This window comes from Nuphar pumila, chromosome 2 (genome assembly GCF_984573655.1).
Source record: "Nuphar pumila chromosome 2, dmNupPumi1.hap1.1, whole genome shotgun sequence".
NCBI classification, from domain to species: Eukaryota; Viridiplantae; Streptophyta; class Magnoliopsida; order Nymphaeales; family Nymphaeaceae; genus Nuphar; species Nuphar pumila.
Genome location: NC_143250.1, coordinates 18,274,386 through 18,296,364, shown reverse-complemented (window position 1 = coordinate 18,296,364; position 21,979 = coordinate 18,274,386). Strand labels below are relative to the sequence as shown.

The 21,979-nt window shown below is 38.6% G+C and overlaps 1 protein-coding gene across 5 annotated transcripts in view; it reads right to left on the bottom strand.

Moving 5' to 3' along the window:
* Positions 1–2,659: 2,659 nt before the first annotated feature.
* Positions 2,660–21,979, bottom strand: part of LOC149844924 (phosphoglycerate kinase, cytosolic-like) — a 138,653-nt gene continuing 119,333 nt past the window's right edge. For 3 of the 5 annotated variants that reach the window (XM_089995374.1, XM_089995376.1, XM_089995375.1), the window contains 2 exons: positions 4,696–4,794; positions 2,660–3,047 (listed from right to left, as the gene is read on the bottom strand). In XM_089995374.1, the coding sequence (XP_089851500.1) occupies positions 2,820–3,047; positions 4,696–4,794 (327 nt within the window). In that variant the 3' untranslated portion in view covers positions 2,660–2,819. The remainder of the gene's footprint in view (positions 3,048–4,695; positions 4,795–21,979) is intronic. The other 2 variants (XM_089995377.1, XM_089995378.1) reach the window with 1 other exon arrangement.

Sequence of the window (21,979 nt, the reverse complement as noted above, 5' to 3'; positions counted from 1 at the left end):
TAATTATTGTATTTAATATAATATTTTAAAGAATGTTTAAGAGGGTGTCGCCCCCTCTCTAGAAGACTTTATAGGGTAGAGTTCTGCCCAAGGTAGAACTCTACCTCATCCTCTTTTAAATTAAAGTTGCTTTTAAAGTTTTAAATTGGCTATGGATGGATTATAGATTCAGATCTAGATCCAAGATCTAATATGGATCCTAAACTAAATCTAGATGTATATTCATTTGGATAAAAAAGAACGGATCCAATCCAATTTAGAAAAAAATAAAAATAAAGATGGGTCATTTTTGAAAAACGCAATTTTTAGGTCAAATGTAATCCGAATTTGAAATAACAAGCCACCAACATTCTTAGTATTACGAGACGCATCTAGTGGTGTACATAACTAATTTTTGCCTTTGAATTTTGCCTAAATTTAACTTGAATTTCGCTCAAATTTAAAGGTTAAAAACAAAAATTTTCTCTTAGCTCAACTAGGTCTTGTCAGTGGGCTCTGGGCCACACCCAGACCCAATTGGTCACCTATAAAATGGTATATTTTTCATAATTTTGTCAATTTAATTTAATATATAATTTAAAATTTATATTTTTTAAATTTAAAAATCATGAAAAATACACGATATTACATTTGGTCATGGGACGGATTCAACAAATTGTGGGATTTTTAGAAAAACAAATCATTTTTGTCATACAATACAATAATTTTCAACAAAAAAATGGTTGAAGTCATTCGAACATCTTATCATATCAAACTCGTAAAGCTTTGGCTGAACCATTGATAGGATGACTTGGTCAAGCCTAGCCCGGCAGCCAGCTGGCCCAAGCCTATACCCAATTCAGGTCAGGGCAAGGGCCAAAACTTATACACGGTTCTTAAAACCAGTTCGGGTTGAGATGTATACTAGAAAGGTGGTCCAGGCCTGGGCCAATGACCACGCTTACTTGAGGTTATGATTCATCTGATTCAATTTAGATACACAAGTTGGCTTGTGCAAATTTAGCTACAATTTCATATAAATACATGCATACACATATATGCATACATAAAGCGGATACAATTTTTATTATCATTGTAATGATGGTGAAATGCTTATTTATGGTATAATCGACTATATATTTGTTACAATTGAAGAACCTGTTTTGAGTCCAAAAAATTCCAAGCAATTACGACCATTGATTTTTCAGTCATCAAAAAACCCTGCTTTGGTGTTGGAATTCAGTGATCAAAATGTCATTTCCCCTCAAACAGAGCATGTACGTCACATCCATGGGGTTAAATTTATTATAAAAAAAAAATATTTTTTTTTGCTAAATCATTCACATATAAACAGGAACATGAGAATTGGATTGAGTCTCAATGAGACTAGCGTATCTAATTTTTTTTGTAGATCCTTTCATCCATTTCAATCAAGTTGATGTTTTTCTCCTTTTGAATACCCCTATTGCTAGTTGGTTTTGAGTATCCTGCCACAAATAGGAAAATTAACAGAAAAAAGGGATCAAAACTTTCCGGATGGCACACAAAATTGGAGAAACCTTTATTCCAGAGCCTGAATCAATTTTCTTTGGCTTTGGCTTTTTTGTTTTTAAAGCAATTTTTTTATCAAAAAATGATTGTATTGTTTTTGTAAAATGACAGGATTTCAAAATTGCCTCACAATTTACCAAAATTCTCTCCATAACCAAAATTTAAATTTTCTAACTTTTAAAAACTTTTTACCCTTCACAACATATTTGTACAAACCTCCTAACGTTCACACAAATATATTGTGATCCTAACATTTGCACAAATATATTGCAGACTTCCTAACATTTACATAAATGTGTTGTAAACCTCCTAACATTTGCACAAATATGTTGAGAACTTCATGACGTTTGCACAAATATTTTGTAAACCTCTTGATGTTTCCACAAATATGTTGTAAACCTCCTCACATTTGCACAAATATATTATGAACCTCACAAATATGTTGCGAATTTGTTCACATGCAAACGAACCTCCTGACGTTTGCAAAAATATATTGCAAACCTCTTAAGGTTTGCACAAATATATTGCAAATCTCCTCTGTCATTTTAACCATATTCAAAGGTTCACAATATATTTGTGTGATTGTCAAGAGATCTGCAAAAATATATTCCAAAGTTCACAATATATTTGTACAAACGTCAAAAGGATTAGAACGTATTTGTGCAAACATAAAAAAGTTTGCATGTCAATGTCATGAGGTTCACAATATATTTATACAAACTTTAGAAGGTTCGCAATATATTTGTGCTCAAGGGGTTCACATGCGAATGTCAGGAAGTTCACAACATATTTGTACAAACATCTAAAGGTTCATGTATGAACATCAAGAGGTCTGCACCAGTGTTGTGAGAGGCGTACGCCTCAGTACCTGAAGCGTACGCCTCAGAGGAGAGGCGCACGCTGAAGGTACTGAGGCGAAGCGAGGCGTTCTGCAGGTTCAAACTCGGTTTTATTGAGACTTATGTTGTGAGAGAAGTACACCTCAGTACCTGAGGCGTACGCCTCATAGGCGAAGCGCAGGCTCAACGCCTCGCTTCGCCTCCTCATCGCATTTAACAACCTTGGTCTGCACAATTATGGTACAAAATAAAGATCTCCTAAGGAATCAAAATTTTGAGCATGAAAAGGATTTCGTCAAAATGTGAGGCATTACCGAAATAGCATCATTTTACAAAGACAGTAAAGCCATTTTCTGTTTTTATGTTCCTATTTTTATTGCCTGAGTCTCTCTCACACAATGCATGTAACACATGGCTAGTTACATGCAAAAAGAATAAGGGACTCATTTTTTATGCACTGATTTTGGAAAGCATAATTCTGTACATGGGATCCCCTCTATCAATAACATGTTGTTCCCAATCTGACCGAATGTCAAACGGATTCTCTTGGAGCCAACCGTGAGAATCAACATCCACACCAATTATATCATAGCAAACTGCTAGCCTGCCCTTACTGTAGGCTATAAATTGTTCCTTCATTCTTGTTGCAACTCTCTCAATGTCAGATTGCAGAAACACCTGCATTAAGATAAAATCCATGAATCACTATCAACATGCCGTTGTGCCAAACATGATAATCTTTAGGCAATCTGACATATTCAAACCTGAACAGTAATTAATGGTAAACCCTTTTATGCATTCTTCTGATAACATACACGAGTAGGAAGTAACAGTGGACGACTTGTCATTCACTGTTACCGGACATGCACCCGCTGCTGATCAGGCGCTGTTTTAAACAAAAAAATCTTTAGAAGCGGTTCTTGACCACCGCTAAAGAGCAATTTTTGGCCAGGTCTTTAGCGGCTGGTCGTGAACACCGCTAAAGACCCCAAATCCCCCAAAAAATGACAAACGAGTGCTGCTCGATGCTCATTTGACAATTGACATACACACCCCATCTATATTCCTATCTTTAAACAAAATGTGTCATAAACTACATTACATGGATATAGACAGACGTGATGCATGATATTGCAATTTTGTGGAAAGCCACACACACACATACACCAGGGAAAAAGAAAAGAAAACAAAAATGCTAACCAATTAAAGATGGGTGTTGGACATAAACAAGCTACAAAAATTGTAGTAGTCAATGTCTAACTACAAGAGAACAGAAAACATATGAAAACATGAGAAGTTATGAGAGCCAGCCCCTTTCCTATGCTTCTTTCAATTGAAATACACATATTGCTTGTCTTGCCGTTTCTTAAAAAGGACATCAATCAGACTGCCACACAGAGATAAGCATGGACATGGATGAGCACATCGATCTGACACAACATATATTCGAACTTGGCAACTTTTTGAAACAGATCATACGTATACACATGCAGTCTTAGGACTCCAAATTTGTACCATTACACCTAAGAATCCATGTATGTAATGTAGGTACTTACTAAATGGTCCAAGTGCCCATGTGGACATAGTGCAATATAGCCTGAGTACAAGTTCCGCATGTGTACAGTTAAGTATAGTAAACTATGTTCTGGGTGCAACCTCTGTATGTCCAAAATTTAGATCAATAATATCCAAATTTTACTTGAGTTTTGGCCATCTTTTTGCCCATCTTGCTACAATTGACATGTTTGTGGATCTAATTTACTATTTACTGTTCAGCAAGTACTAGTTAACTGTACATTGCTTACTTCAAAACCAATCATATTTAGATGTAGTTTGAAAGGTTTAGGTTTAGCTTAATGAGAGAGAGAGAGATGTTGAACCAAACATCAAACTTTTGGATGTAAAGGCACCATGGAGACCCACATTAGACAGGTGATGTCCCATACATTATATCCAGTTTCAATTTTAATCCATAGTGAAGCCCAGCAAAATAAAGATTCATCTCCGGTGCCCCTAGGCAAGGGGCAAATGTGTTATTTATGTTTAGAGTCTGAACACATCCTGGTGGGTCGCAATATCATCTTGAGCTACAACTTGGAAGGTTTTAAACCATTCCTAATGGGTATTGATGTTTTAGTAGGATTTATACCATAGCAAATATGCAGTATAGCAAGAATAATGAAATATATGAATTTCTCTTTAGAGAAGTCAAACTTAAGTATCTAAGAAATGAAAATATAGACCTTTCAAATAAATATAAAAGCATTAATGCATTTAGTACACATCTAATTGAAAAGGCAACATTGTGCATCACATAGAAGAATACCGTTGCACCTAATGGAAGCAAGTCTGCAATGGCCTCCACCAATGGACGTTGTAGGATTTTCCATCTATCGGGAATGCTGTGAAAATCAGGGTTTGGACACTGCAAGAAGAAAATACATCACGATCAGCTGTCTCAAAACATAATAACTCTCAATATTTAGGTGATTCCGTGTAAGAACAGACAATAAACATGGAATATACTGAAAACTATGACTTTTCATACAATACATCTCAACAAAGACTTCCATGAAGTATTGGCAATGATCAATCAGATTACTAATTTTTGTCTGTATAAGGACCAATTAGCAAAGAAGAAAAAGTTCAAGGAAGCAATGATAACATGCAGTTGTCAGATCTTAGAGATCTTTAATGGTGCTGCAGCTTCTTGAATGGCAGCATCCACATAAGCATTATAATCGTTGAAGGAGAGCAAGAAGAGAGAGATAGATCACATGTTTGAGAAGAGTCCCAAGATGATTTGTTTTGGGAATTGAAATTCCATTTATAATAAACCTCCTTAATGCCCCCTGAACTGATTATACAAATACTCCCATGGGTATAAATAAAGTGCCCACAAGGGCTGCACTCATTTGGTAAGGATAACTCGTGAATGTCAGCAAGATGATGGGATGTCACGAGTTTGAAACCCACAGGTGCATGGCCTTGGTCACAAGGCTAAAGATGGTTGTACTTCCTAGTGGGCAAAGGGGACCTGGGTTTTATGCTAACAAACTTGTTGAGCGAGGCAGTTTTTCTCCTGGTTATCCAAAAGAAAAAGGAACGAGAATACATAAATAATGTCTAAAAAACATGTGAAAAAGATACAAATTACTCTTATCTCCCTGGTAGAACTTGAATACTTCTCACATCTCCCTCAAATTGAGCATATGGTCCAAGGCCATTGAGAGTTTGCCATTAATCACATTATGCCTAATTGAATAAAAGGTTTAGTCATGATGTTGGCCACTTGTAACTCAATCCTGAATTGAGGCTCAATATATTGGTGTTCTACTATTTTCCTGAATAAAATGGTTATATATTTTAATATGCCTTATGGAGATTGCACTGTAGTTATCACAATACAATATGGACTTACCAGGCCTTTTACCAGAGAGTAGGAAAATTGTAGAATCCATTTCATAGATGTCATGGCATGGTACTAAGCTTTCATACTGGATCTTCCCATAGTTCTTTGATCTCTTAGAGTCTCCTGCTTAGTCCAACATAGAGTATGCCATCATAACAAGGGTTGATCTGGGTTAAATGACAGAGGCAATCACCCATACATGAGTCCTTCAATGGAAGAACTGGGCAAAATCCTCTTAACTGAGTATGGATGGGAATATCTGGCAAATACATAAATTGCAATACTTGATTAAAAGAGTATATCATATATCAGGTCTTGTGAAAGTCAAGAACTAGAGAGTGCACACTGTGCTTTTGTATTGCCAGTATGAGGTCCAAACCAGTCAACCTTGTTTCCAAAGCCATGAAATGTTCTCAAGAGCATACAATCAATCATACCTGTAATTTAGTGAATCAGTTACATAACTCCGCTGCATGTCATTAAATCAGGCATCTTGTCAGAATCAATCCACAAGAAATAGTTCAACACATCCAAATCTTTCATCTAGAACAGTTCGCATAGTGTCTTCACTAATGATAATGCAAGTCTCATTGCTGCGAGCAGTTCCCATATCATCTATATAAAACAAGATGACTCTCACCCCATATTCACTAGTAGAAATAAACAGGGAGAAAGCAACATCAGTACGGATGAAACCATGAGATCAACAAGGTTGAATTAGGTGAAGTTAAAGGAAAGTTTATTGGCTTCGAGTATCAAGTTGCCAATATCTCCACCAAAGACCTATCCAGAGCTAGACATCAGTTTTTGGAAGACAAGTGTACATGTTCAAACATGACGTACACTTCAAGGGAGCATGTTAGGACAACTAGGGGTAGTTTTGTCATTTTATTCTTCAGGCACATTTTGGGCACATTTACAGGTGTCACCCTCATTGGACTACGTTGTAAAAAATGTCGGGTAGAGTCCATGTTGAGTTAATGATGAATAGAAGAATTGTAACATTAACTTGTAGACCAAGTAATCCCATCTATAAATAAGACTATGAGGCACCCAATTGGGTACTCTCTCTCTCTCTCTCTAACACATCTTGTGTACATCTACTAGATGGCAATTACAGTAATCTATTTGATGGCCACATGGAAATTAAGGCATAGTTGGCAAACCCGGCGAGTTGACTCGGGAATCGCCCGAGTCGACTCGGATCGGACCCCAACTAGGACACAGATTTAGGACTGCTGATCCACATGCCTCTTATGTGTTTTTTCCATGCATTTTGTGATTTTAATGCATATTTCCCGTAAAAAAATACTTGTTACAAAGAATTATATGTTTTTAAATCACAAATATTAACAATTATGTATAGTTGAATACTTATATACATGGTTGTCTGTATCATGTCGTGTCATACGATACGACATGATATGTATCATTACTTTTGAATCTTTGATATAACGATACGATACACACTCGTATCTCAATACGGTGTATTGACCCGTATCACATGATACAGGTCTGGCGCACTAAAAAAGAAGACTTGAAACTCGGTCTTTTTCATTTTGGGTTTAAAAGCCCTCTTAAGGGCCGACTTCTACTCATGAGTAGAGGTTGTTGGAAGGGAACCCACACACCTTAGGTTTTGTGAGATCGATTTGGGGGGGGTGATTTGTGCACAAGGGAGAGGGCTTTTACAATTTTCTCAAATAAGAGTGCATTTTCACTCATTTTTTCACCCAAAGAAGTGAGTTAAGGTAAAAAATTCATATTTTTTGCTTGTTATTAAATGTTTTGGGGGAAAGATTGCATTGGGAGATCCGACATGGCAATGGTGCACTTAAATAATGAGTGAAAACCGATTGAGAAACAAATGCAACTATTGCAAAAACAGTTTTTCGGGTGGTATCTCTCGATTAAAACATTATTTATCCGAGACACATCATAATGTGCAAGTATGCACGTCAAGCGAATTGCCGGATGTCGTAAAATGACAATGCAAGCAATTACTTGATGATTTGAGAGGGAAAAGACAAGAAAGACAGATGAATGAGGTAGAAATAGGGTATGGAGTGTAAAACCCACGTTAAAAAAAAAAATTATCGGACCTGGGTCGGGACTCGACCCAAGCCCACCCTCGTTCGGGTTTTAAAACCCGACGCAGGGTGAGGGCAAAACCCTCCCCTGTGCGCCGCTCCTCACCCGCGCCGCTCCACCCTTTCGGCAGGATAAGGAAACCCCTTGAGGGTTTCCCCAGATCTCGCCCCTCCCCGAGCTCTTTAAGAGCGTTGCGAGAGGAGGATCGATGCACCGCCCCCCTTCTCGTTTCCTACGGGCAACAGCCTCGCCTGCAACCCCGACGCCCCTGCGAACCGCGACGCCACCTCCGTCTCTCCCCCTCTGTATCTCTTCTCTCCCCGACTCCATCTCTCTCGTTGCCGACACCTCCTCCTCCTCTCCTCCCAACGCTGCTACCTCTCTCCAATCGCCGCCACCGACGACCTCGCAAGGGAGCCGACATCGACGACAGTGCCCCCCTTCCAGGTACGCCCTATATCTCCTGAGTCTTCTCCTCCTCCGCCTCTCCCACCTCTTCTTCTACCTTCTCCTCTCCCGACAACCGCAGGCAGGGGCCTTTGGCCCCTGCGTCTCTCTCTCTGCTTACCTTCCGGCAGGGGCCATCGGCCCCTGCCCCTCTTCTTTTAAAACCCAGCAGGGGCCGATGGCCCCTGCCATTTCTTTTTCCCAAGACCGACAGGGGCCTTTGGCCCCTGCCCTCCTCCTTTTCTAAAGACCAGCAGAGGCCGATGGCCCCTGCCCTTTTTCTCCCTGAACGACAGGGGCCGATGGCCCCTGCCATTTCTTTTTCCCAAGACCGACAGGGGCCTTTGGCCCCTGCCCTCCTCCTTTTTTAAAGACCAGCAGAGGCCGATGGCCCCTGCCCTTTTTCTCCCTGAACGACAGGGGCCATTGGCCCCTGCCTCAGCTTTGAAAGCCGCAGGGGGCCTTTGGCCCCTGCGCTCCCCTCTCTCTGCTCATTTTTTCGGCAGGGGCCATCGGCCCCTGCCATTTCTCTTTCTGGTAGGGGCCGATGTCCCCTGCCCTTCCTTTAAAGCCAGCAGGAGCCTTCGGAAACCCAGCAGAGGCCGATGGCCCCTGCCCCTCTCTTAGTCGTCTGGCAGGGGCCGATGGCCCCTGCCCTTCTTTAAATATTCGGCAGGGGCCGATGGCCCCTGCACCTGTTTCCTTTGGCGGCATGGGTCATTAAACCCTACCCCCATTCCGTTTCAGGTCAGCAGGGACCGTTGATCCCGACCTTATTTTGCAGAGAAGCCGAGACCCCAGTCCTTTGTTGTCGTTTTCCCTATTCATTCAAATGCATACTGATAACGTACCTTTGCAGCTTACGCAATAGGCCCCGTTCGTGCTCCGCGGCCTGACCCTCGTATTATCATCACGCGTACGCGTACACAGCTACACAACATTCCGAGGTAGGGTAAAGTCGGACAAAGGGCAATAAATGAACCTATTTAAGTTGAAATAATTAAGATGCCCATGCTAGATATGCTTGGATTTATATTGCTTCTGCATTGCATATTTTCTTGTCTGCACATTTATGAGTCGAGGCAAGATTTTATTCTTTGAGTATTAATTTGCGTATCTGCTTATGTGGTTGAAGGTGGTTTCGTACTTTTTGCAATACTTATGCCCTTAATTGCTTGCATATATACTTGTCTGTACGTTCCTATGGGTCGATGTACAATTTCATTCTTCGATCATTATTTTGCATAGTTGCTTATGAGTTGAGGTGTGGTTTTGTATTTCTTGAAATACATATGCCCTTGTTTGCTTGCATCCATTTTTGCCTGCATGTTTCCTTTGAGTGAGGTACGACTTCGTGTCTCGTGTATTACTTATGACCTTATGTGTTTGCCTATCTAAGTGGTCAATGTATGGTTTTGGTACCTCGTGTGTTACTTATGTGTTGCAAGTCGAGAGTTGTTTGTTGTCATGTTATAATCTGCATATGCTCACACTTATGGTAAATATGTACTTACATAAATGTAGTCTTGTGCTTAACCTGATTTCAGTTGTTTTCAAAACACTAGAAGTTGCGCTTGTGCGCTATAGTTTTTTTTAAAGAGGATTTCCTTCTGCAAACCCAGTGCTCTTCAAAATGCACAACTTTTGCAAAGTTAAGTTTTAAGTCCTGTCGGATTGCGAAGTCACATTTGGGTCCTCCCAGGTCCACACACTTGGGAGAAGTATTTTATAACCCCGATTCGAGTTGCGACCCAATTCGAATAACCCCGATCAGGGGCATGAGCCTTATGAATGAGTGGGGTTCTGTTAAAGGACCCATTCTTCATTTATCAATCTAGTGTCGCATGTCGATACAAAGATAAATTTTGGATGCAAGATTGATAGTGTTGTGCCTTGTGTGAATGATTTAATGTGGCATTGTGGCTTTTAAGGATGAATCGTGCCAAATGAGCACTCCTATATTCTTTGGATCGTTATGAAGTTGTGTGTTGGGTGTTCCTTTTGAGAATCCTACGCACCTCCCTTTTTCAGTGTTGCGTACTTTTAGACATGCACGACATGTTAAGTACTTTGTTGATCGAAGATCCAAGACGACCTTGTATCATGAAATATGCAAAATATTGTTGAAACGAATTCAAGACTTATCTTGTCAAATTGTGTTGTGTTACTTCTTATGCAGATAATATCTGTTGGGGTTTCTTTGGTGAAACCATATCCCTTTTATCGTAGTCGTACTTTTGACAAGTACGTCCATACTTTTTTACAAGTACGTCTTCTTAATTTGCGATGATTGGATGAGTAGGTTGTGGCAACCTTGATGAGTGCAAATAACAAAATGCTGAGATCACCTAAATAAGTGATGATTTCCGCCTTCACCGGCAAGATACTCGAGTTGGGTCGAAAGACCAGAGTATGTAGAATGGGTCTTCAGTTAACTACCCCTGATGTACTCATTTGAACCGCTGACTCCTGTCAGGAGAGAGGACGAGAAGGTACAAAAACTACGATGGACAAGCCATTAAAGGCAGTGATGAGCAAAAGACTCGGCTTCCCCAGTCATCGGAGTTAGGGGAAGGGGACTACCATAATTATCCTAGGTGGTAGCTCTCCATGTTCGGGATGCATCCATTGTCTATGCTGCTTTGGGGATTTCTCTCTTGGTCACTGACCGTCCCCTTAGGTGCGGACTCAGTCAGCTATCCGGGTTATCATAAAATACATAGCATAATAAACCCCCGGATTAGTCTAGGCTATTTCTAGAGTCGTGCCTTGTGCGTACCCACTTGGCCAATTAATATCGAAACATAATTTAAATCCGATCACACAATTTGTTGAGTTATGCACGTATGAAAGCTATAGCATGCAACGGGTTTCAATACTTATGAAATTGTGTGTGTGGTTGATGTAGCATCGTATTTTGCTTGCTTATGCAGTGCTTTGCTTATAAATATTAGCCTACTTGTGCCAGTGAAATGCTTGTAATAGTTTTATCATTTTGCTCATGATAGTTACTCCATGAATCTGTTGAAATTAAATTGCTATATAATTGTCTGTCTACTTGACATATTAAATTATTTTGCTTAACTATGTTCTATATCGTCTTGTATGTGCACCTACCAGTTTTTAGTGAAACTGACCTATTTTATGGGCAGGAAATTGATAGGTAATACAGTCTGCGATGACACGATGACGTGATGAGATCAAGATAGAGCTCTTTCCCTGACGTTTCGCTCTTGAGGACATGTTGGTAAATTTGGTATAAAGTGTATTTCAAAATTTCTCTTTTTATTAAACCTTGAGTTACTAAAACTGTTTTAGTAAACTTCTTCTTGGTTTCAACAAACAAATTCTCAATCATTGAAATTGCATTTTAAAACCATTTGATTTCAATAGTTGTGCGAAATTCGGTAAATGAAAGTTTACGCTGTAATGCGCTCAAGGTCCATTGACTTTTTGTTTTAAAAATATCATTTTCCGTTGAAGTACTATTTAGACTCTGATAATTGTATGATTTCAAAGCTTTCTAAACTATTCTAAAAGTTACAAGTCCTGGATTTTTGGGGCGTTACATGAAGAGCCCTGGGAGGATGTATATTACGAAGATGAGCTACCTACTTTTGATCCTATAGCCCATAGCATAGGATAAGAAGTAAGAAGTTTTGCAGTGAAGGGAAAAGATGTAGTTGGTACCAGTAGTAGTGTCGCGATTGCCACCACGAGCACAAAAAGAAGAGGAGGAGAAAGAAGAGAAGCAGGAGGGAGTTCTTCGAGAGGAGGACCAAGAGGTAGAGCTAGAGGCTCTATTAGGAGCTTTTTTCCTCCTAGGACTGCCTCTGAGGCGCAACCTGACATTCATACTGCTATAACTCCTCAGCATTTAGTCGAGCAAGCGAATGCCACGGTTGGGAGATAGTTCTATGATGCCTGCATTTCTTTCAATGTGGTAAATTCTTTTTATTTTCAAGCCATGGCAAATACCACAACCAATATCGGGCCTAGATACAAGATGCCTTCGTATCATTCTTTAAGAGGAAAGATTTTAGATACTAATATGAAAGAAGTGAAGGCATATTGTAATGAGATGAGACAGTCATAGAGAGAAATTGGGTGTACCATCATGGCAAATGGATGAAAAGATAGAAAGTTGAGGACCTTGATCAATTTTCTTGTCTATTGCCCCCAAAGAAACCATGTTTGTGAAATCAATTGATCTGTTTGATACGCCCAAGACATCATATGTATTGCTTAAATTTTTTTATCAGGTTGTTGTAGAGGTTGAACCTCAAAATATGATGCAATTTATTACTGATAATGCAACAAATTATAGGGCAGTAGGTAAAGAATTGGCAGAATTTTTTTTGTCATTCTTTTGAACCCCGTGTACTAGCTGTTTCATAGACCTCATGCTTGAAGACATTGACAACATGGATGAGATACAACAAACAATTGAATGCTGCCAAGAAATTACTAAATTTATTTGTAATCATGCATAGGTTTTGAGCTTAATAAGAAAGTACACTAGTGGTGCTGAGTTGATTTGTAGTGCAGTTACTAGATTTGCTATGAATTTTTTGACAGTGCAAAGTTTAGTAAAGAATAAAACTGCAGTAAAAAAAATTGTGCTCATCGTTAAAGTGAAATGTATATCCCTATGCACACAAAAGAAAGCCCAAAGAAATTGTAGATATTGTATTCACAAGTAAATTCTGAGTTTCATGCATGAAGTTATTAAGAATAACTATACCTTTGGTGAAGGTGTTTCGATTGGTTGACAGTGAAGACAGACCAGCTATGAGTTATCTATATGAGGCCATGGATAAGGCAAAAGAGGCCATTAAAGATAATTTGAAGGGAAAGAAAAAATTCTACACACCTATATGGAACATCATTGATGATAGAAGAATTGGGTAACTTCATCAGCCTCTTCATGCTACAACATACTATTTAAATCCTGCATTTAGATACTCCCCTACTTTGACAAGTCAACAAGAGACTTTTGGATTGCATCGAAAGGTTGAACCCTGATTATAATATTTAAGATCAAATTCATAAGAAAATGAAAACTTATGATAATGCACTGTATGATATGGAGATACCTGCAGCAGTGTGAAACCATGCCATAATGCGTTCAGGTAATTTATTTTGTCTATTTAAATTTTAATTTCAAATTGTTATTTAGTTATGATGTTTTGTATGATTGTATATTTGTTATTGTCTTATAATTGATTTCTTAATTTCTTGTTTTTTTTTCAGGCTTGTGGTGGGTCAGGTTTGAAAGTGATGTTCCAAATATAAGAGCTTTTGCCATTCACATTTTAAGTCAAACATGTAGTGCAAGTGGATGTGAGAGAAACTAGAGTGTCTTCAAGCAAATCCATACCAAAAGAAGAAACAAATTGGAGTACAAAAGGCTCAATGACCTCGTCTACGTTCACTACAACTTACGACTGAGGCAGAGGTATATAAAATTGTAAAGTTTATTTGTCATTTTCATTCAAAACTCAACTAATTTTATTTTTTTTATGTCATCTTTTTAAGCAAATCAAAATTTTATCCGCAAGGAAGTACAAAGAGCAATTTGAACTCATAAGTTTGAAACATTTTGATGAATTGGATGTGCATGGGTTGAAGAAGATGCGAAGGCTCTTTTGAATAAAGAGAACATTGAATGGATTAACATAGAAGGAGCACAAGAGGTAGATGATGAAGACCCCACGTATCTTGGGGACGATGTGGATGTAGGAGAAGAAGAAGATGATAATGGAGATGATTATGATTATTGATGTATCATGTATTCATGTTTTATTAAAAAACTTGTTCTTGTGAGATGTTTTTGTTTATGCAATATGAAAGTACGACTCTTGTGGTATGTAATAGAGACATAAATACTTTATAATGTGATTTTATGTATGTAGCAATTCATCATTATTTCATGCCATATGAATTTTTTAGAATTTTTACTGAATTTTCTTATTTTTCTTCATTTTTTGAATTTTTTATCAAAAATTTACGATACGTTTACGATACAATACAATGTTAATATTGGATCGAGCAATACGAGTAACGATATGCTACTTACAACCTTGCTTATATAGCTTAGTCATTGATATCATGTGCTAAATTTAATGATTATACAATATGAATTTTGATTTTTTTCATATATTAACACTAGAAAATGCATAGTCCTAACTCGTCTAAGTTACCGAGTCAACCCGCTGACTCACGAGTCAAGGGTTAGGCAATCCGACTCCGAGTCATGAGTTAGACAACTATGAATTAAGGTACTCTATTTAATGCCCACTTATAGAGGATGAACCACAAGCTATCCACTACTTCCTATGTTAGGATTGAGAATCAATTGCCAAAAATCTACGGTTATTTCAGTTATTATATATTTATATAGGCGTATTTTTATCATTTTGAACTTGATCTCCTCTTAAAGCCATTGATATTACCTTCATTTTCTTAAGAAACCATCCACTTATGAGATTTTAGTCTCAACTCTTTCCTTTTCTCATACATTTTTTTATTTTTCTTGCATCACAAGTTTCTTGATTTGTTCAATTCAACCAAAGGTGCAGTGTCCATCTTAAACGTGTCACAAGAGTTTCTATTCGAAACTAGTTAAAGCCAATGATTAGGAAAACTCGCGAGGTGACTCGATGACTATAACGAGTGAATTCGGATCAGTAATATACATATATATATATATATATATTATATTTTATCATATATAATTACTGATGTATTTATATAAAACATTGTACGTAAGATTCTGTAATATATATAATATTAATAATATAGTATATAACAAATATCTTTATATATATATATATATATATATATATATATATATATTGTGATTACCCTGCTGTCCAATAAGATGATCGGGCCCAATCACAAGTCAACCCCTAGCAAGGTCACAAGTCATTGAGCTTTAAATTAATGCTTAAAGCTGAAGTTCCCACTAAACATCTCTTGACCATGGTTACATATGTCATGGCATGCATACTAAGATGTTATGACCAATAAGCACATTTTCCTTTTAACCAAGAAAAGTTTGTATTAGTACTTCTACCAATAATTTCTGCTAGAGGGTAGTATAAAAAGCAACACCTCAGATCAATGTTGTAATTATCATATCCGAACCCATATCGGAAGGGCTGGTGATATGGGTGTATCTTACAGTATCGTATCATAAGATACTGAAGAAAACCCATTTTAAAAATCACAAAAAATAATAAAAATTCCAAAAATCTAGAAAAAAATCAAATTTAAGCATGATAAACGATTAAACACACACTGTACTACCATAACATGTGAATAAATATTGTAACAAACTAAAAACTAAATAAACAAAAGGTTTACTATTAACAAACAAAAGAAAAAAGATTGAGTAAACAAATTATAACAATCAGATGATAAAAAAACAAAATAAAATTTAACGTAACTATAAAAATGTTAGAAACCTGACCCTAGGAGGGACAATTTCTATAAATCCGGCATCAGGAAGGCTCTGGAGCAAGCAAAAGCCAAAAAAAAGAGAAATTTGTTCTCGATCTAGTTAAGCTCTGTGTCCAATAGGGTCAGCAACAAGGCATGGGGAGAATATTGATCCCTCTGAGTAGGCTGCTACTGAGAAAAAATATGAAAGAGTAGAGGGAGAAAAGACTTTCCCTCTAAGGAACAAGAATTCTGAAATAGGGTGAATGAAAAATACCTTAGGGGCCAAAATACTTCATTGAAAAAATGCATAGACTGAGCACCTCTATTTATAGACTACAAGAGGGACAAAAGAGTAAATGTACAAACACAGTCCCACCCTAGATGAAATTCTGAGGGGGAGGGGCGTCACACCAGAGTCTCAACCTTTCCCTTGAATGGATCCTGGGGTTGGGTGGCACCTCCAGATCAGATAGTGGATCCTCTGTGTCAGACCTGGAGCAGGAAAGGGTCCGTAACAATCCACCCCTCTCAAACACACCTTGTCCTAAAGGCAGGAACTCCAAGCACTGATGAAGCCATCTAGTCTTTCTCTCCTCCTATATCAAACACCAAGGTAGGATATTCCTCCGTCGTGAGCCAACCATCTAAGTGGCAACTCTTTTGGTGTGCAAGAAATTGCGTGTCAATTGTACCAAGTGTCACCTTGAACACATAACATGCATCGGGTTGCTGTAGCCTCACCAGTGACTTGTTGTAATATCATGTGTTTTTATACTTAGTTAAATTTAAAAATTTCTGAAATTTGGCTAAGTGTTGTAGAAATATAGGTAGAACACTCAATGTTAGGGTATGATAATTTAGTTTGGGCTTGACCCAAGTCTCATTTACAAGACCTAAACGAGCCAACTAAAGTGTGATAAAAAGTTTTATTTTCAACCTTTAAAATCAAGCGAAATTCGGGTTAAATTCAGGTGAATTTTAAAGGCGAAATTCGAATTATATACTGTTAGATGCGACTCAAAATTCAAAGTCCAACGGTAGTTTACTTTTTTGAATCCGGGCCACGGTTGGCCCGAAAATCACATTTTTTTCAAAAAAGGCCCGTCTCGATGGGACCGAGTCTAGATTGGATCGGACCGTATCCAATCCATATGATTCAAATTAATATGGATATGGACTCAGTCCAAGAACTATATTAATTAAGAACCGGTCCAGCTTAGGATCCAAATGGATTTTAGATATGGATTTGGATCTTAAATCTGGATCCAAATTTAACGAAAATAATTCTTTAAATTTAAAATATAGGTTTAAATTAAGGAAATGTAAGGTTTAAAAGACTCTCAGAGGGATAAGGTACTGTAACGACCCCAACTCCTACTTTTGAAAAATGCGGATTTTTTTTTTTTTTTTTTTTTGAGTTGCGGAAAACTTCCCAGAGACCCGGGGTCCTCACAGTTCCAATTCCAACTGGACAGCCACAAACCACAAAAGAACTTGCAATTATCATCCATAAACTAACCAATACCTTTATTTATGATTTAAGAATTAATCTCCAAATAAAGTGTTTGATTCAACAGAAAGTAAAGTTACGATTTCAGAAATTAAAAGAACTAAAAGGCAAAAGATAGAGCCACTAAGTCCTCTACTGAAGCTGACAAGTCCAAGTATAACTCATCCATCCCAGATGCATGTCCAACTTCACTGTTCACCATTTCCTGTGAAAAACCAACAAAGTAGGGTGTCAGAACCAAAATTCTGAGCACAGCTACTTCTAAAGAAACCAGGTGAGAGAAAGAACATGGATAAGATTTCATGCAGTGATTCGAGTGAGTGCTTAAGTAAAATTTGCAACATCTAAATATCCATAACTATCAATATTTGTATTTACTCACTAGTCAAGAACAGTAAACAGTGTCATATATTGATAACTAAATGATCAAACCTTTCAGCATGATTTCACAAAGTAAATCATATGCTACCACCAAATGATGTCATGATATCAAGAATAATTCAATCATGCATGATCTAATGCATAACAGAAAAATGCATGATTATGTGCAATGCATGATTTCTTCTGTTATCTTTCATTTAAGTTTCATCTTTCCACATGCATGCCCTATTAGATGCACATATCTTTAGGTTCCTCTTTTTAATTACCGTGGCCCGCGGATACACCAAACGGGTACAAACCCCGAGGTCAAGTAGGTTCCCAGGGTAGCTTAACACACAATTTGTATTTTATTACTGGGTTCCAACTTAGCCCTCGACCGATATCAGGAAACAACACCATCCATCGGAACATTAGACCTCCACATCTAATGTCGGGGACACAAGGGACACCCCACGCCCACAAGTGCCACTTCCTTGGTACCATAAACTCACAGCTGTGACTAACACACCACTCCCGGGTAAAGTGGCGGGTTCTCCCTAAAACCGTGGCCAGGAGAAGAACCTCAATATCGGGTTCAGGGGCAACAACGCACACGGAGTTTTTGTATCCTTACAGTCTCCCCAAGACCGGATATCCAAGATTCTCATACTCCAGATGAGATATCCCAGAAAGTAAATTTACACTGTTCTTATTCATTATATTTTTAATTAAGTCAATTTCTTTAAGTTTGCAACACCCTATGCAAAAGTAAAGTGAAAACCCCGCATCCTCCCTTGAGGGGACCCATTCGGGACTCCAGCCCGTAACCACCACTAGAGCAGTGTAGTAATGTGTCAAGTGATGTATTTAGAAACATAACTAAAAGAAAACCAACCCACGGCACTCCAGGCCGCTGATGGTCCAATTTGGCCATCGGAGCATCACATAATAAAACCATAACAGTTAGTGAAAGCATAACCTTCACGGCAAGTGTTTTCTCTCAATCCAATACACAAGCTTTTAAATAACACATGGATTCTAGCCAAAAATATAATGTTCATCTAGGGGCATACAAGCAAGATCCATTCCATATGTACAATTTCAGTTTCATGTATCCATTCTCCCTAAACAGTGTAACATGAGCACTGTTATACACAACTGACCCATTACTAATTACTAAAAAGTATACTAGTTAGTCATGCTTCATTTTATTCATATATTGCCTAACAGTAAATACTAATGAACCCATTCTCCAATGATAACAGTTGTGCCCAGTTTACCGAATATGAATGGGGAACTGTTCAAAAGAGTGGAGGTCGGCTATGTGTACCTAATAATGCTGTCCTCCGATTTGGCACATCACAATGTGACATTACAAGACATTCAAGAGAAACTATATCACTCATTCATAAGGAAAAGTAAACGATCTGGTGTAACCTAATACAAAATCCAATAGTCAATGTTATTTAAATCAAGTGAAGTCAATTCCTACTGTTTCAAGAAAATCAAAGCTATGAAAAAATTTCATAATGGTGCAATAAAAGTCAGTATGGCGAAAGCAGGCCCTACTATTGCAATATTGTTCCACTGCAGAGGATAACAGGGTATGCTAGAAAAATGGGGTATGATAATCAGAATGTAACAGGGTATACAATTCCTTTAACTGGTCAGCATACACCAAGGTATTCCATTGACACAACTGTATAGAGGCATGCTGTTAACATTAAAAGACTGTTCGATTAACACAAATTGATCATAACATAATAGTGTGGGCAATTATCACTAACCGATATTTATTTTATCAAAATATACCTCTAATGATTACTCAAATTGGTGAACCTAATACTATACCTGAGGAGGTCCCAGATGGTCATACCTTTGCATTAAGAGTTTCCAACCCATACCCATTGAGTAATTTCATAAACAGGTAGTACAAAGTTCAAATGTGCAGATTAAATGTTTTTCATATTAAACCTATATTCAGTATATAAGTTTTAAAGCCCCCTTGGTGCTCTAAAATGAAAACAAAGTGTGAATCACACACCAAGCAACGAGGAACTAGTGTCGTTCATACTGTCTTGCCCCAGCCTGGGACATGGCCAGGGTTCCCTTTTTTTTTTTTTTTTTTTTTTCAATCGAGTTAGAGGCCAGCTCCCAGCTAACTGGGTCAGATGGGCCTGCTATGGCCTGGTTCAAAAGATGCACAGCACCCAGCCGATTGGGTCGGCTGGGCCGGTCACCCCTCAATGCACATTATATTTATATTGAATTCGCCAGAACGATAACCCCAAACAGAATTTAACACATATCATGCCTCAATTCCAAATCAAGAGAAGGAATAGTAGGTCTAAATATTGACATCCACCCAAATAAAATAACTATCTTAAATCTGAACTAAGTTTAGGAGATAACCAATATACAATCCAACCAAAACAAAGGAAAAACACCCCACACCTGGAAAGATCCGAAACCCCCAAATCACCGAATTGGGGTTTTAGGTTTAGGGTTGATGTAAACCCCAAATCCTACTCTCAAATCCCCCACATGGAATCGAACCTATGTTCGATCCCTCACCCGAAATCCGAGAAGCACCGTACCTTATTGAAGATTTCTCCGGCGATCCCCGGCGGCAATCGCGAAAGCAGGGTCGCGGCTGATGCTCCTCACTGCTGCCGTGGCCTTCGGTGGTGGCTGACCGCAGCTCGTCGGCGAGATTCGAACTCCACCGGCGCGCGCACCGACTGAGAGAGACGCGAGGGAGATGAGGGAAGAGGGTGAGACCCCCTCTTCTGCCTCCCCTTTTTATCGCCGAGATGGGGGAGGTCGGTTACGCCCTGCGTAACCCCCCCCTTTTTCCCCTTTCCTTTTCCTGTTACAACAGGATCGGGCAACCCTTATCGGGTGCCCTTTCCTCTTATTTTTTTTTAAAAAAAAACTGTCATGGGGTGGGGCTCGGGTCCGAACTCGGGACCTGTAACCCGGCCCCAAAACAAATATGGATCCACAAGTGGATCCAAATGGATCCACTGTGGATCCTTGGATAAAATTTTAAAAACATAAAAATTTTATTCATTTTGAATCTCACATTTTATAAAATCTTAACCCCCACCAAAATGGATCCGCAAGTTGGATCCAAGTGGATCCAACTGTGGATCCTCGAATCCGCTTAATATATATATATATATATATATATATATATATATTTCTATAGTATTACCCATATTAATATTATTTATTTATGATTATACACACACATATATATATATATTTAGATATATATAAATATATATATATGTACATGGATCCAGTATATGGATCCCATACCCATCTACGCACCCTAATTGAATGATCATTCTCTGAATTATTAAATAAATTAAAAATTATTGTACTTATACGTATATATCAAATTTACGAGGTAAATGTACGCGAAAAAACCCCTTTATGGGTCCTGGATCTGTAATTTGGATCCAGGCCCAATTTGCAAAATTTTATAAAATTTTCAAGTTTTACATCCCTACCCCCTTAAAAGAATTTCGTCCTCGAAATTAGAACGTACCAAATAAAAGAGGATAGTGTTGACGCATATCCGCCTCAGGCTCCCAAGTGCATTCATCTAGTCCATGATGCTGCCATCGCACCTTTACAAATGGAATCGTCCTACTGCGTAGTACCCTTTCCTGGCGTTCCACAATCTCTATCGGCTTCTCGTCCGTAGTTAAGTCAGGTTGTACCTCGATCGCCTCATAGTGAATTACGTGTGAGGGGTCAGGCACGTACTTTCTCAGCATCGAGACATGAAAAACATCGTGAATCTGCGAAAACTGAGGAGGAAGGGCTACTCGATACGCAGTCTCTCCGACCCGCCCAAGGACTTCGAAGGGTCCGACATACCTAGGACTCAACTTGCCTTTCTTCCCAAACCGGAAGATACTTTTCGTAGGCGAGATTCGAACAAACACGTGATTGCCTACCTCAAAACTGAGCTCTCTACGCCGCTGATCGGCATAACTCTTTTGCCTACTTTGAGCTGCAATCAACCTTTGTCGAATTAAACGTACCTGATCCGCATAGTGCTGGACGATTTCTGGAGACTCTATTGCTCTTACTCCAACTTCATCCCAACAAACCGGAGATCTACACGGTCGGCCATACAGTGCTTCATACGGGGCCATACCAATACTAGCATGAAAGCTATTGTTATAGGAAAACTCTGCAAGCTTCACATGTTTGTCCCAATCACCGGCCCAATCCAAAGCGCACGCTCTCAACATGTCCTCGAGCGTCTGAATCGTTCGCTCTGACTGCCCGTCTGTCTGCGGATGGAAAGCAGTACTAAACTTCAAA